The 14949-nt window shown below is 57.8% G+C and overlaps 1 protein-coding gene across 2 annotated transcripts; it reads left to right on the top strand.

The window, feature by feature from the left end:
* The first annotated feature begins 7801 nt into the window (after positions 1-7801).
* On the top strand, positions 7802-14277 carry DUSP26 (dual specificity phosphatase 26). Of its 2 annotated transcripts, none has more exons than XM_064175569.1 (4): positions 7802-7995; positions 10850-11122; positions 12566-12774; positions 13573-14277. In XM_064175569.1, exons 1-4 carry the CDS (start codon positions 7877-7879, stop codon positions 13770-13772), a joined length of 801 nt encoding a protein of 266 aa, XP_064031639.1. In that variant the 5' UTR covers positions 7802-7876; the 3' UTR covers positions 13773-14277. The 2 variants fall into 2 exon arrangements, with proteins under 2 accessions (XP_064031639.1, XP_064031640.1); XM_064175570.1 differs by lacking the exon at positions 7802-7995 and adding an exon at positions 8417-8834.
* Positions 14278-14949: the final 672 nt, after the last annotated feature.

Genomic DNA, 14949 nt, shown 5'->3' with positions numbered 1-14949 from the left:
ACAGAGAGTAACAACAGGAGACAGCAACAGCTGTAAACCAAACCAAGAAATGCCCACAGTAATCATGATGGGAAGAGTGACAGCAGAGGAGTGGCATCATAATGGCACACAACAATGGCAGTCCTTGCAATAACGATGCTGGTAACAGCAATAGTGACCATAGTAGTTGTTACTGCAACAATGCCAATGCCACAATTGCCCTGAGCCACTGCTGTGCCTCATGTCCACAGGGAAAATCCTGCTCTGAGCACAGGCTGAGAGAGCTGGGGGGGTGCAGCCTGCAGAAGAGAAGGCTCCAGGGCACCTCAGAGCTGCTGCCAAGAGCTGAAGGGATCCTGCAGGAAGGCTGCAGAGAGACTTCCACTGAGGCTGTCTGGAGCCAGGCCAAGGGGAAATGGTTTGGAGCTGAGGCAGAGCAGGCTGAGAGTGGAGCTGGGGAAGAAGTTGTTGAGTGTGAGGGTGGTGAGAGCCTGGCACAGGCTGCCCAGGGAGGCTGTGGCTGCCTCCTGCCTGGGGGTGCTCAAGGCCAGGCTGGATGAGACCTTGAGCAGCTGAGCCTGGCTGAGAGCTGTCCCTGCCCATGGTGAGGAGGTTGCAGGAGCTGATCTCTGAGGTCCTCCCAACCTGAGCCATTCTGTGTGGAGAGTTTTTACAACTGGCTTGGACAGCACTGGGATTATTTAGCTTTTCCTTGGAATGATGATTCAAGAGGGAGCTTTCCTGGGAATAAGCAGGAAAGAATTCCCACACGGGAATCAGGCAGCCAACTACTCAGGAGGAGGATCACTCTTGGCAATCCCATTTGAAACATGGGTCTGGGATCTAATCAGCTGAAACAAGGCAGGGGCTGCTGGAAAGGCTGAGTGTGAGCTTAGGTCTGCCACTCTCCTGCCTCCTTGAGCTTCACACTTCACATCCCTGAAGTGTTGCCCTGCCAAGGCCTCCAAACCTTTCTAGAGCATCACTGCTGGGAGTGCTCTTGCCCAGTTTGGAGATCCTCTCCTCCCTCCCTTCCCTTCTGCTGGAGAGCAATCCCTGGGCTCAGAAGGAAAGCAGGGGGCTGGTTTTGATCCCACACCTGCAAAGGCGGTGCCTGGCCACTGTCAGATGCTCAGCAGCCCTGTAGCCAGGCTGGGCTTTTCAAAGCTCTCTCTATTAGCTCCCTCTCCCCCTCGCCGCACTCCCCCCGAGCCTCCTCGTTCCCTATTCAAGGAGCAGAGCTGAGCCTTTGTGCTCCCCGTGCCCAGCAGTCACCCTGGTGTCTCCCTTCATCAACAAAGAGAAGCCTTATCTCCTGCTGGACACGTCCAGCACATTCTCTGTGACATTTAAATCTCCCTTTGTAGCCAGCTCAGATAGCTCTGCTGTGCAGCTGAGTGATTTCATTACTGCAAATGTTATTACAGTGAAAGCCTGGTTAAGACATAAAGTCACGAAGGGAAAAGAGGCTCCAGCAGCCAGTGTGGCCTGGTGGAGGGTGCTGGGATTCATCACAGCCTGAAAGAAACCTCTCAAATATCAGACCTGCTAATGGAACAGCTTTTTTCCTCCCCCCCCCACCTCTCTTCATCAAATCAAACCAGGCACTTCCTCAAAGCCTCAAGGCTGGGAATTAGAAAGAAGATTGAAAGGAATTAGACACCCAACTCTTGCTGGCTTTATACTGGAGCTCCTGAGCTGCTCTTTGCTGCTTTAGCAATCAGAGCCAGGCTGCTGGCACAGGGAACAGAAATGCTTTGTGCTACCAGCAGCCACCAGCCCCACCAAGGTGCTGCTGCTGCCTGGCCCTGCTCAGAACAAGGTCTTGCTGCAAGAACACTCAAGAAGAGAAATCACCACAGGCAGGTCCCAGCCTGCCTGAAGTTGGTGTGAATTTGCTAGGGACCTGGCTCCAATTTCCACCCCAGTGCAGGCATAATTCCTTTCTTCTCCCAGGCAGATTTCCCCAAGGAGTAGAACTGGAGCTTCTAGAGCCAGGGATGTGATGCAGTGATGAGAACTCAGCTCTGGGAGCAGGAGGTGGGTTTGAGCTGTGCAGGAGTGGTGGTGAGGTACAGAGCAGAGCCCAGCCAAGCAGACCTGCACCATGCAGGAGGTTTAGACTGGATGTGAGGGGAAGGTTCTTTACAATCAGGGTGGCAGAGCTCTGGAACTCCCTGGCTGCCCAGGGAGGTGGTTGAGGTCCCATCCATGGAGATGTTCAAGGAGAGGCTCAACAGGGCTCTGGCCAACCTGATCTGGTTGAGGATGTCCCTGCTGACTGCAGAGGGGTTGGACTGGATGAGCTTTGGAGATCCCTTCCAACCCAGACCATTCCATGATTCTCTGATTCCCAGCACTCTGAGTGCAGGCATTGGTGGTGATTGGCTCTGGTGCCACAGAAGCACAGCACCAGGCAGGGTGGCAAAGCCCCTCAGGATCACTGAGTCCAACCCAGAGCCCTGCTCTAAAGAGTCCCCTCAAAGCACAGCCCCAAGCACCACATCCAAACCACCCTGAAGCACCCCCAGGCTGGGTGACTGCAGCACCTCTCTGGGCAGCTCATCCCAGTCCCTGACCACTCTCCCCAGGAAAAAAAACTTCTTCCTAATGTCCAACCCAAACCTCCCCAGGCTCAGCCTGAGGCCATTCCCCTTCTTCTGTCTCCAGTTCCCTGTCAGCAGAGCCCAGCAGCAGCCTCTGCACAATGTCCCTTCAGGTAGCTGTAGGCAGCAGTGAGGTCTGCTCCCAGCCTCCTCTTCCTCACACTGCCCATCCCCAGCTCCCTACTTTTGACCTTCAGCTGTGCCTTTACAAAGCCTGAGCAGCTTCAGGCTCCTCGCTGGCGGGCACCAAGAGTGTCCTGGCTGTGCACCTGCCCAGGGGTGTGGGCAGCTCTCGTCCCTTGGCACCTCCCAGGCCTCAGAACATGATGAGTGTCACCGACCCTGGCACCAGCTCCCAGAAGGTTTGGGCTGTGCCCCAGGCTGCTCTGCTAGCAAGATGTGACAGGCTGAAGTGAGGAGTGAGGCAGGAAGCAGCAGCATTTCACAGCCCATTTTGCCAGCAGCTCGCTGTTGTTTTTTTTCAGCTGTTTTTTTTTTCCAGCTGTTGTTTTTTTTTCCAGCTGTTGGTTTTTTTCAGCTGTTGCTTTTTTCCAGCTGTTGTTTTTTTCCAGCTGTTGTTTTTTTCAGCTGTTGTTTTTTTCCAGCTGTTGTTTTTTTTCCAGCTGTTGTTTTTTCCCAGCTGTTGTTTTTTTCAGTTGTTGTTTTTTTCCAGCTGTTGTTTTTTTCCAGCTGTTGTTTTTTCCCAGCTGTTGGTTTTTTTCAGCTGTTGTTTTTTTCCAGCTGTTGGTTTTTTCCAGCTGTTGTTTTTTTTCCAGCTGTTGTTTTTTCCAGCTGTTGTTTTTTCCCAGCTGTTGTTTTTTTTCCAGATGTTGTTTTTTTCCCAGCTGTTGTTTTTTTCAGTTGTTGTTTTTTTCCAGCTGTTGTTTTTTTCCAGATGTTGTTTTTTTCCCAGCTGTTGTTTTTCCCCAGCTGTTGGTTTTTTCCAGCTGTTGGTTTTTTCCAGCTGTTGTTTTTTTTCCAGCTGTTGTTTTTTCCAGCTGTTGTTTTTTCCCAGCTGTTGTTTTTTTTCCAGATGTTGTTTTTTTCCCAGCTGTTGTTTTTCCCCAGCTGTTGGTTTTTTCCAGCTGTTGTTTTTTTTCCAGCTGTTGTTTTTTTCAGCTGTTGTTTTTTTTCCAGCTGTTGGTTTTTTCCAGCTGTTGTTTTTTTTTCCTTCCCTTTGATTTTGTTTTATTTTTTTTCCTCCCTCCTCAGGCAGCAGCAACTCAAACCCACCCCAGGCTGCTCCTGACATTAACAAGGCAGTGGCTGAGAGGCTGAACACATCCATGAGCAGCCCAAAGTCTCCCTGCTAAGTAATCAGAAGTGCTGCAGGTTCGCAGCAGAGCCAGCAGCTGCCTCTGCCCCTCTGCAGCAGGCTCTGCTTGCGCAGCTGCTGGGCAGTGGCTCTGGGCTCTCGTTTCCTCCTTCCATTTCTTCCCCTCTTGCCTTTCATTTTTTCTTTCTTTCTTTTAATGGAAAATGCCTCAGAGCTCAAGTGGCCTCCTCCAGCAGTGAGTCCACGCAGCCAAGGGATGAGGCTCTCGGGTCCTGGCCAACACTCCTGCCATGGGCACGGGGCGGGGGTGCTGCCTGCACATCAGCACTTCAAGGCTTTGTTGCCTTCGGTCACAGCTCTCACAGGGAAGCAGAGATGTGTTTGGGGGCTGGGAAAGGATTCAACAGCAGAGAGCTTCTGTCAGGGGTGCTGAGGGGGAGGAGGATTCATACAATTCATAGGATGAGTCAGGGCTGGAGGGGACCACAAGGAGCAGCCAGTCCCACCCCCTGCCATGCCCAGGGACACCTCACACCAGAGCAGGCTGCACACAGCCTCAGCCAGCCTGGCCTGAAACACCTCCAGGGATGAGGCTTCCACCACCTCCCTGGGCAGCCCCTGCCAGGCTCTCACCAGCCTCCTGCTGAACAACTTCTTCCTAACCTCCACTCTGACTCTCCTCATTTCCAGCTTTGTTCCATCCCCCCCAGTCCTATCTCTACCTAACAGCCTCAAAACTCCCTCCCCAGCTTTCTTGTAGCCCCCTTCAGATACTGAAAGGCCACAAGAGGGTCACCTGGGAGCCTTCTCCTCTCCAGACTGAGCAGCCCCAACTGCCTCAGGCTCTCCTCATTGGAGGCTGGGCTGGACTGGGACTCTTAACTCATGGTAGGCTCAGTTTTAGCTCACAGAATCCTTAGGCTGGAAAAGACACTGAGAATCACCAAGTGCAACCCTCTCACAGGTAACCAGTGACAGAACAGGAGGGAATGGCCTCAAGCTGCCCCTGGGGAGGGTTAGACTGGACACCAGAATTTTTTTTCCCATCAGGAGTGGTGAAGGACTGGAATGAGCTGCCCAGGAGCTGCTGGAGTCCCCAGCCCTGGATGTGTTTGGAAGTCGTTTGGATGTGGTGTGCAGGGAGATGGTTTAGGGTGCAGCTTGCAGAGCAGGGATCTGGGTTGGGCTTGGTGCTCCTGAGGGGCTTTGCCAACCTGAACGTGTCTGTGCTGCTGTGATCAACCCAACCTCACCATGGCCACCAAGCCCTGTCCCCAGCTGCCATGGCCACAGGTTTCCTGAACCCCTGCAGGGATGGGGACTCCACCACCTCCCTGGGCAGCCTGTGCCAACCCCCGAGCACCCCTGCAGCAAGGAAGTTGTTCCTGACATGCAGTTAGGTCAACAGTTGAGTTCAATGATCTCTGAAGTCTTTTCAACCAAAATACTTCTGATTCCAAACCTTCCCTGCTGCAGCTATTGGTAGTGACGTGGGAGAAGAGACTGAGCCCCAGCTCACGCCAGCCTCCTTGCAGCTTGCTGTAGGAAGCCAGAAGGTCTCCCCTCAGCCTCCTCTTCTCCTCCTTAACGCTCCAGTCTCTGTGCCCTCTGCACCCCCTCCATCTGCCACCCTCCTCTGCAGAGGGGCTCCCAGATTGGCTGCAATCCATCGAGCCTGCTGGTGACTGAGTGTAGCCCAGCCTGGCTCCTCTGCCTTCCACGGGGCTTCTGGACACGCAGCATTTGCCGTGCGAAGCGATGGAGCTCTGCTCTTTAAAGCAGAGGCTGAAGTTGCATGCAGGGGGAGGCTAAAGGCAGGAAGCAGCAGCTCTGGGACTCTCTCACCCCTGCCCTCGGTTTCCTGGTGTGCAGTTTGCCACCCGACGACGCCCAGCGGTGATTTATGTATAACCAGAGCAGCCTCCAGTGGCTGCATCCATGAACTTCCCCGAGCAGCCCTTCAGCTTGGCTCTCTTCTTGTGGCTTTTGCAAGCCCCAGCCCTGCTCCGAGCCCAGCCTAGCAGAGGGGAGGGGCGAGCTGGCATCAGCGGGTGTCCTGCTTGTTCTGCTGGGAGCTGATTTGGTCCCTAATTGAGCTGAAAACAGCTGCTGCATCCCCGCTGCCGCAGGCCTGCTGTGCACAGCAGTTCCTGACAATAGCTGAGATGCAGGAAAATCAGACACAGAGGCAGGGAGACCATAGCTGCCTGTGCCAGCATCGCAGCCCTGCTGTGACAGCAGCCACAGCTGCCAGTCAGGGCATACCAGAAGCCTCTGCCAGTGCTGTCCTTAAACTGCACATCCCCCTCTGCTGTGGGCCCCAGTGGGGGAAGCCAGACCCTGCCTCTGTCTGCACTGATGGGAAGTCAGACCCTGCCTCTCTCTGTCCCCAGACCTGTGACCTCAGACCTCTGTGTCCCCAGAGCTGTGACCCCAGACTCTGCCTGTCTTTGCCTCCAGAGCTGTTCTCCCACACAATCTTTACCTGCCGAGGACCAGATGACCCTTCTCAGTTGCTGGGCACAGGCATCATGAGGTGCTCATGGAGTCTCCTTCTCTGGAGACTTTCAAGGCCCATCTGGATGCATTCCTGTCCTGCCCTGGCAGGATGGTTGGGCTGGATGCTCTCCCGAGGTCCCTTCCAACTCCTACCATCCTGTGCTTGTGTCCTGTCCTACAGCGGGATGCAGCTTGGAGAGAATTGCTGCCTGGGGGAGAGGAAGTCTGGGGCTAGATCCTTTCAACTCCCTGTGTCCTGGTTAGTTCTTAGAGTGATTTTTGCTTCTCAGGACCCTTCAGAGCAAAGCAGGTGAGAGACAGGACTCTGCAGTGGGAGGGGGTGAGAAGAAAGTGGGGAAAGTGATCAAGATGTGTGTGGAAGTCACAACAAAGCCCCCATGGTGCTGGTGCCCCTGCCAAGCCTGCAGACCAGCTCCAGTGCTCTGAGGGGCTTCTTGTCTCCATGGGCAGGAGCTTCAGAAGCAACTTACTGAGATGCCAGATCTGCCAGGGAGCAAGGAGCAGCTCAGTTTCTGCCACAGCCCTGGTGTGTCTGGGAAGCGAGGAGAGGAGGTGGGGCAGAGAGCTCTGCTGCGCGTCTCAGGAACTCCCCTTTATGGCGAGCTGGGTTGCTGCCCCTTCGTGGTGCAGCTGCCCAGGCAGTGCAAAGCATCACCTCCGAGGAGCAGTCACTGCCTTTGTTGGGGACTTCTGGCTGCTTTACAAAGCCACTCCACTGTTATGACTGCAATAAAAACAACCACTAATCCTCTGCTTAAATGACCAGGAAGAAGTTCCCTGCAGGCAACGCTCTGCCAAAACATTTATCCACCTCATTTTATCTCCTGTAGGGCTGGGTTTGGTTTATTTTGTTGTTGCTTTGGTTTTTTCTCTTCTCAAATTCAGAGGTAACCTTTTGTGATGAGGGCTGGAGGCACTGCTCTTTAAAAGAACATTTTATGGGCCACTGGGGATGTAATTCCTTGGTGCAGGGGAGGGAGAGGCTCTCTGCCTGTCCCTGTTAAAGGTGTCTGGCAGAGCTGTGGAAGTGCAAATTGCCCAGTGTGAGGTGCCCCTGCCCATGGCAGGGGGTTGGGACTGGCAGACCCTTGCAGTCCCTTCCAGCCCTGACTGATGTTATGACAGCAAAGCCAACCCTCATCCAGGACCTTCTGGGGTCTGCTCCTTGCTGTGTGCCCCTGGGAGTCTGGGCATGGAGGAAGGGACTGAGTCAGGTCTCTGAACGCAGCTTCTCATCTGCTGCATGGAGCCAAAGGGAGGGATCAGCAACTGCTCCTTGCTGCTGGTTGTCTGGGGGCAGTGGCAGCAGGAGCAGTGGCAGCTGGCAGCATGGCAGCATTTCTGGAGGGCAGGAGCTTTTGGAGGCCATGCCAGCAGAGGAGGAGGCTGCTCCTGGCCAGCCTGCAGGGCTGTGTCTAGCAGCTCTGGCTCTGTGCCTGGAGATGGTGGCAGTGTATCTACCTGACATGCCACATCTGCTGCCCTGGCACGGCTGATGGGTGTGGAGCCAGTCGAGGTGGGCACAGCCACCCTGGGGATGTTCACACAGCAGAGCTGCTCGGCTAGAAGCATTTGGCATGGATGGAGCTGGAGCCTCTGTTCCCTGAGGGTCAGGTGAGTGTAGCTGGCAGGGGAACTTATGGGGACAACCTCCTCCCTGAGGGTGTGCAAGGCCAGGCTGGACAAGGCCTTGAGCAGCAGAGTCTGGTTGAGAGGTGTCCCTCTCCATGGCAGGGAGGTTGGGGTAGATGATCTCTGAGCTCCCTTCCCAGGCTGAGCTGCTCTAGGAGTGAACGACTTAGAGAATGTCAAAGCCAAAAGCTTCAGTTTGTGGAGTTTCCTTTTTATGCCTCCTCCCCCCTTAAAAACCCCAGCAAACTAAAAGAGGGAAAAGGAGAACCACTCCCAGACTTCGGCACGGACTTGTGAAGAGTCTGGCAGCTGCCCGGGCGGTGGAAATGCGCCCAAGCCCTGTCCGAGCCACAGGGACCCGAGGGGGGGGGGGGGGGGGGGGGGGGGGGGGAAGGACCAGGTCTGCGCAAAGCGAAGGCTGAAGGAGCATCCTTCAGCGACGGCTCCAGAGCTCCGCTCCGCGCAGCCGAGCAGCAGCTCACTGCTCCGCGTCCTCCCCTCCCCTGCGCGCCCGCGGCTGTGGCTCGCTGGCGGAGGGGTGAGAGCGAAGCTGGCAGCAGAGCTGTGCCATGCCAGCCTTGGCGCAGAGATGGGCGCCTGTGCGCGGCTCCGCACGCCTCGCATGCCACCCCCCGGCTGTGCCCCTCTCCCTCCTGCCTCCCGTCGCCAGCCATGCACAGCTGCTGTAAACAAACCTGCCCCTGGCCATGGCACGGCTTAAAATAGCTGCTGGTGCATCAGCCCCTCCGCGGCGGCGAGACACGGCCGGCTGCGCCTGACTGCTGCACGCTGCGCGCCGAGGAGCCCCAGCCCTCGCCCAGGTAACGGGGGTGGGCATCCCCTCCCCCGCCTGTCTGTCCGTCTGTCTGTCTGTCTGTCTCTGCGGGGCCGAGCAGCCTGCGCTCCTCCAGCCATGGCTCTTGAGAGCCTGCTCTGCGCAGCCAGGCGGGCACTGGCTGTTCCTCCCCTCCCTGCGAGCATGGCACCGCTAGCAGAGGGGCACCGCTAGCAGAGGGGCACCGCTAGCAGAGGGGCACCGCTGGCAGAGGGGCACCGCTGGCAGAGGGGCTCTGCAGCCAGCCAGCAGCGCGCTGGGGGCAGCAGGGGCCCGATGAAGGAGGGGGTACAGCCGCTGCCTGGGAGGGGCTGGGGCGCCAGGAGTGCCGTGGGCTCTGCCGTGGGCTCTCTGCTGTGGGGCAGGTCCTCTCCCCTGCAGGGGGCTGACTCGGGGGGGTGGGATGCTGGAAGCTGACTTCGGCCCTGAGGTTTCCAGAGCTCCATCCCAGGGCAGCCCTGGGTTGCCCTCGCTGCAGCCAGCTGCAGCTGTAAGGAGCTGCTCTCTGCCTGGTTACAGCCTGATGATTCAGTTGTTTTTTCCAGACCCTTCTGCTGCTGGTTTCTTAGCGCTGCCCGGGGCCGGTGGCATGTGGCTGTGCTGCAGCCAAGGTCACCCAAGGCCATGCTGGCTGCCTTCTCCGGGTGGGCTTTGCCAAGCCTGAATGCCCAGCGTGCAGGAGTCAAAAATTCATGGGGACAGGGGAGAGCTGTCAGGGTGGCCTGCAGCCCGTGCTGGGGGAGTGTGCTGTGCTCGGTGCCAGCACCCCAGGGTGCCAGGCAGGGTCTGAACTGACACCCTGGAGCAGGCAGTGGAGAGGGAGATACCCAGGAGCCTCCCTGTGCCCCCTCTGAGCTGCCCTGTGCCCCCTCTGAGCTGCCCTGTGCCTTTGCAATGTTTTCCTCCTCTGCACGTTGCTAAGCAATGGCTGAAGGCTTCTCCCTCCTGTGCCGTCAGCTGCTGCCTGGTGCTAGAGGCAAAATGCCAGGGCAGACACACGTGCCCTGGTCCTGGACAGACTCTGCCAGCTGAAGGTCACTGATTTTCCTCCCCAGGGCCCCAGACGCCACTGGCCAGTGCTAGGTGGGTGTGGGGGGGCTCCAGTGGGATGCTCTGTGGACAGCTTCCCAGGGCAGCAGCAGTGGTGGTGGGAAGAGAATTGTGTGCTCCTGGCTGGGGGTGCAGCAGCAAAGGAGCACAACAAAAGGCAGCTGTGAGGCAGGGCTGGTTGCAGGGACTGGTAACTGCTCCCCAGGGGCAAGGCTGCCCAGGGAGGTGACCTAAAGGTTCGTGTGAGAAAGCTTCTGCCCAGGGGAGCCACTTTGTGAAATGAGCTTCTGGTCCCCTGAGGTTAACTCTTCCACCCCAGACCACTCCTAGATGTCCAAACCCAGCAGCAGGACTGCTGCCCTTGGAGGAGTTAATTCTCCCTCTCCCTCTCCATAGGCCTTTGTGCCTGGGCTGTGGGAGTCTGGGTCCTGGCCAGGCTCTGTGTGGTGCCATATGGAATCCTCCACCTGCCTAGGGGTTTTTCCTCCCCAGTCCTGGTGCCTTGCCCAGACCTGGCTGCCTTTCATTGCTTCTGATCACAGGTTGGCAGCATCAGTTCTGGAGCTGGCACTGTCCTGCTGGCAGGCAAAGCCCCAGGGCCAGCTCAGAAGGAAGGTGGTGCTGTGTAGAACATCTCTTTGCCAAGGTGGCCACAACCTAAAGTCGTGAGGCTGGAACAAAACCTCAGCCTCTGGCAGCTCAGCAATCTGGCTGCCTCTCTGGCTTCCCTCACCAGCCCTGGCCTCATAAACACCTCCCCAGCAGGACTGAGTCTTGGAAGGGGCTGTAGGTGATACTCTGCCTCGCCCTGGGAGCCACTGGGTAGCTGACTTGGCACTGCCTTTGATCAGGCAGGTGAGGTCTGGCTGCTCCGGGCCAGAATCCCTGCCAGAGGGATGGAGCCAGAGGCCTCCAGCTCTCCTAACGTCATCTTCCCTGCTTCCACGACAGGACCGTGGGTGGCAGAAGCAGCAGAAGTGACCTCCAGGCCACCCTGCGGCCGTCAGGACCCCACAGGTATGCCTCGTGGGTCTCCACAGCCCCAATGGCTTTCCTGTCCAGGCTCTCCAGGAGCGGCTCCAGGTCCCCGGGCAGGAGCTCACGCGAGGAGCGCAGCGCACAGCCCATCCTCAGCATCTTCGAGCTGGAGAGGCTGCTCTACACGGGGAAGACAGCCTGCAACCACGCTGATGAGGTCTGGCCAGGACTCTACCTGGGTGACCAGTATGTATCAGGAGGGGACAAGCACCAGCAGAGGGGACTCAGGGAATCGGGGGAACAGGGGGATATGGGAGAGGGGAGGGTGGGAAATGGTCCTCAAGGCCTTGAGCAACCCTCCGAGTGGGAGGTGTCCCTGCCCACAGCAGGGAACTGGAACTAGAAGATCTTTAAGGTCCCTTCCAACCCAAACCATTCTGTGAACCTATGAACACGAGGGAGAGGAGAAAAAATTCTGCAGTGCAAGAGTGGTGAGGAGCTGGCACAGGCTGCCCAGGGGGGTGCTGCAGTCTCCATCCCTGGAGGTGCTCAAGAAACCTGTGGCCTTGGCAGCTGTGCCAGTGTCTCACCACCCTCAACCTGTGCCAGCCCTCCTGTAGGTCCCCTTCAGATCCTGCAAGGTCACTATAAGGTCTCCTCGAGGCCTTCTCTTCTCCAGGCTCTCTAGAAAGGACCTCTCTAGAAAAGAGATCTTTTCCACCCTTAATGATTCCATAGTTGGGTGTGGTCCTCTGGGACAGAGAAGGACATAAGCATGGCCATGCAGAGAGCTCAGGGCACTGCTGTGCTGGGCTAGGAGGAGGTGGTGTCCACGGGCAATCAGACTGCTGTCTTGGCAATGTTCCTTCACATCCAGCTCCCTCAGATCACAGGATCACAGCTCACAGGTGTCAGGGGCTGGAAGAGACCCAAAGAGTTCATCCAGTCCAAGCTCCCTGCCACAGCAGGACCATCCAGGCTAGCTCAGGGCACACAGAACACATCCAGACAGGCCTGGAAAGGCTCCACAGAAGGAGACTCCACAACCTCTCTGGGCAGCCTGTGCCAGGCTCTGGGACCCTTCCAGCCAAGAAGTTGCCCTTGTGCTGAGCTGGAGCCTACTGTGCTGCAGCTTCCATCCACTGCTGCTTGTCCTGTCCCAGGGAGCAGTGAGCAGAGCCTGTCCCCCCCTCCTGACCCCCAGCCCTCAGATAGTTACAGACATTGATTCAATCCCCTCTCAGACTTCTCTTCTGCAGCTTAAGCAGCCCCAGGGCCCTCAGCCTCTCCTCCCCAGGCAGTGCTCCAGTCCCCTCATCATCCTCATAGCCCTCCCTTGGACTCTCTCCAGCAGTTCCTGTCCCTCTGCAACTGTGGAGCCTCAAACTGAAGACAGTGCTCAAGATGAGGTCTCCCCAGGGCAGAGCAGAGAGGCAGGAGAACCTCCCTGGCTCTGCTGGACACACTCTGCTTAATGCCCCCCAGGACCCCTTTGGCCCTCCTGGCCAGCAGGGCACATTGCTGCCTGTGGATGCTCTCCCCCAGCACCCGCAGGTCCCTCTCCAGCAGGTGCCCTCCCAGCCTGCCCTGGTGCAGTTTGCTGTGCAGGTGTGAATGTGCCCAGCACAGCCCCTGAGCCTCCTTGGGAGCTCCTCCTGTGCACTAACCTCTGCCTCTGGCTGCCCGCAGGGACATAGCTGCCAACCGTCGGGAGCTGGCGCAGCTGCGCATCACCCACGTCCTCAACGCCTCCCACAGCAGGTGGAGGGGGGGCGCTGAGTACTACGAGGGCACTGGCATCCGCTACCTGGGCATCGAGGCCCACGACTCGCCCTCCTTCGACATGAGCCCCTACTTCTACCCTGCAGCTGACTTCATCCACCAAGCGCTGCACGAAGGTGGGAGAGGAGCACGGGGGAGGGCTGGGGGGGGCCTGCCCCGGGCAGGTGGGAAGCCAGATTGGTGTCCGAGTGCTGAGCATCCCAGGGAGCAAAGGGGATTCTAGACTGGGGGGTGGCTTCTGCACTGGGTCACCTTCTACCAAGAGGGAACAGGCTAGAGGAGGGCACTGCCCCCCCAGGTCACAGCCCTGCCCTGCTGGAACACAGAAGTTCCAGCTCAACAGGAGGAGAAGCTTCCTTGCAGTGAGGGTGGCAGAGCCCTGGAGCAGGCTGCCCAGAGAGGTTCTGGAGCCTCCTTCTCTGGAGGCTTTCAAGACCCATCTGGATGCATCCCTGCGTGGCCTGCCCTGGGTGATGCTGCTTTGGCAGGGAGGCTGGACTGGATCTCCAGAGGTCCTTTCCAACCCCTAACCCTCTGTGACTCTCTGATTCTGCTCTCTCTGGTTTGGGGGATCAGCAGAGGGGTGGGAGATGTCTCACCCCTGGGACCATTCCAGGTCAAGCCATTTGGGAACCATTCTGAGTCAAGATGTCCCTGCTGGCTGCTTGGCTGTTGGACTAAGACAAGCAGGGAAGGTCCCTTCTAACCCCAGCCAGTCTGTTACCACAGCACCCTGATCCCCCCTGCCAGGCAGGGCACCACAGTGCCTCACAGCCACGCTGCAGCTGGGACCCCACATCCAAGCCAGAGGCTGCACACCTGAGCCACAGCTCCAGGAGGCAGAGTTGTGCCCACGGTGGTTTTTGGGCCGGGCTCTGGCCAGCTGTGGCACAGCTGCTGTGTTTCACCCCCAGGAAGGATCCTTGTGCACTGTGCTGTGGGGGTGAGCAGGTCAGCCACCTTGGTCCTCGCCTACCTCATGATCCGACACCGCATGCCCCTGGTGGAAGCCATAAAGACCGTCAAGGACCACCGTGGCATCATCCCCAACCGCGGCTTCCTGCGCCAGCTGGTGGCCCTGGACAATGCCCTGAGGCTGCAGAGGAGCTCCTGAAGGAGGAGGAGAGAGGGGTGGGGGCACTGCGCGTGGTGCTGCCCTCGCCCGGTGCCCACCGAGGGCAGGGCTCCCTCACCTGCAGACGCTTGGCAAGTGGTGGGCTACGAGCAGCTGCCCCTGGGGCTGCCCCTCAGCTTAGGGGGTGCCCAGAGCTGAGAGCATAGCCCCTCAGCCTGCCACCATGCCACCTAGGTAGGCCTGACGTGTATCCTCCTCCCCAGCCTGCTGGCTCCAAGGTGCCTGCAGAGGGACTCAGCCCCTGCTGGCTCTAGGAGGCCTTCAGAGCTTCCTCTCCCGGGTGGCAGATGCATCCCCAAGCCAGTCCTGCCCCTCCCTCGCAGGAGGCTGAAGCTCTGTGCTCCTTGTCTTGCTCCCCATGTGTCTGTGGTCTGTCAGTCAGGTCTGGTGCTTGGGCTCAGGCCAACAGCCCTTTCGTCGTGGTGTTTGGTGTCCTCCATGCCTGCTGTTCACCTGTTAAAATAAAGACAGCACTGAGCAGAAAGTTCTCCCATCCCTCCTGTGCTTTGGGGCAGGCTCCATGGGGGCATCTCTGTTTTCATTGAACATGAGGAGAAACTTTGGTGTGAGGGAGCTGGAGCTCTGGGGCAGGCTGCCAGAGAGGTCTCTGGGCAGGTCTGACCTGCTGGAAGGCAGCAAAGGGGAAAAGGACCTGGAGGTGAGCAGGAGCCAGCAATGTGCTCTGGTGCTAGGAGGGGCAATGCCATCCTGGGGCGGGTTAGAAGGGCTGTGGTTAGTAGGTCAGGAGAGGTCCTCCTGCCCCTCAGCTTTGCCCTGCTGAGGCCACATCTGCAGTGCTGTGTCCAGGTCTGGACCCCCCAGTTCAAAAAGGACACAAAACTGCTGGAGGGAGTCCAGCACAGAGCCACAGAGATGCTGAAGGGAATGGAACAGCTCTGTTAGGAGAGCCTGAGGGAGCTGGGGCTGGGAGCTGGGAGAGGAGCTTTGGAGGTCCCTCCCAGCCTCTGACCTTCTGTGGTTCTGTCTCCTTCTCTGGAGAGCTCCCAGACCCACCTGGACATTATGGCCCTGGGGAATCTGCTTTAGCATGGGCTGGATGATCTCCAGAGGTCCCTTCTAACCACATCCATGCTGGGGCTCAGTGTGGTTCAGGCTGAGCCCCATCACAGCAGCTGATGGGAAAGCATCACCCTGA

The sequence above is a fragment of the Pogoniulus pusillus genome, chromosome 42, assembly GCF_015220805.1.
Source record: "Pogoniulus pusillus isolate bPogPus1 chromosome 42, bPogPus1.pri, whole genome shotgun sequence".
NCBI lineage: Eukaryota > Metazoa > Chordata > Aves > Piciformes > Lybiidae > Pogoniulus > Pogoniulus pusillus.
The sequence above is the reverse complement of the archived record's forward strand: the minus strand, read 5'-3'. Positions and strand labels throughout refer to the sequence as shown.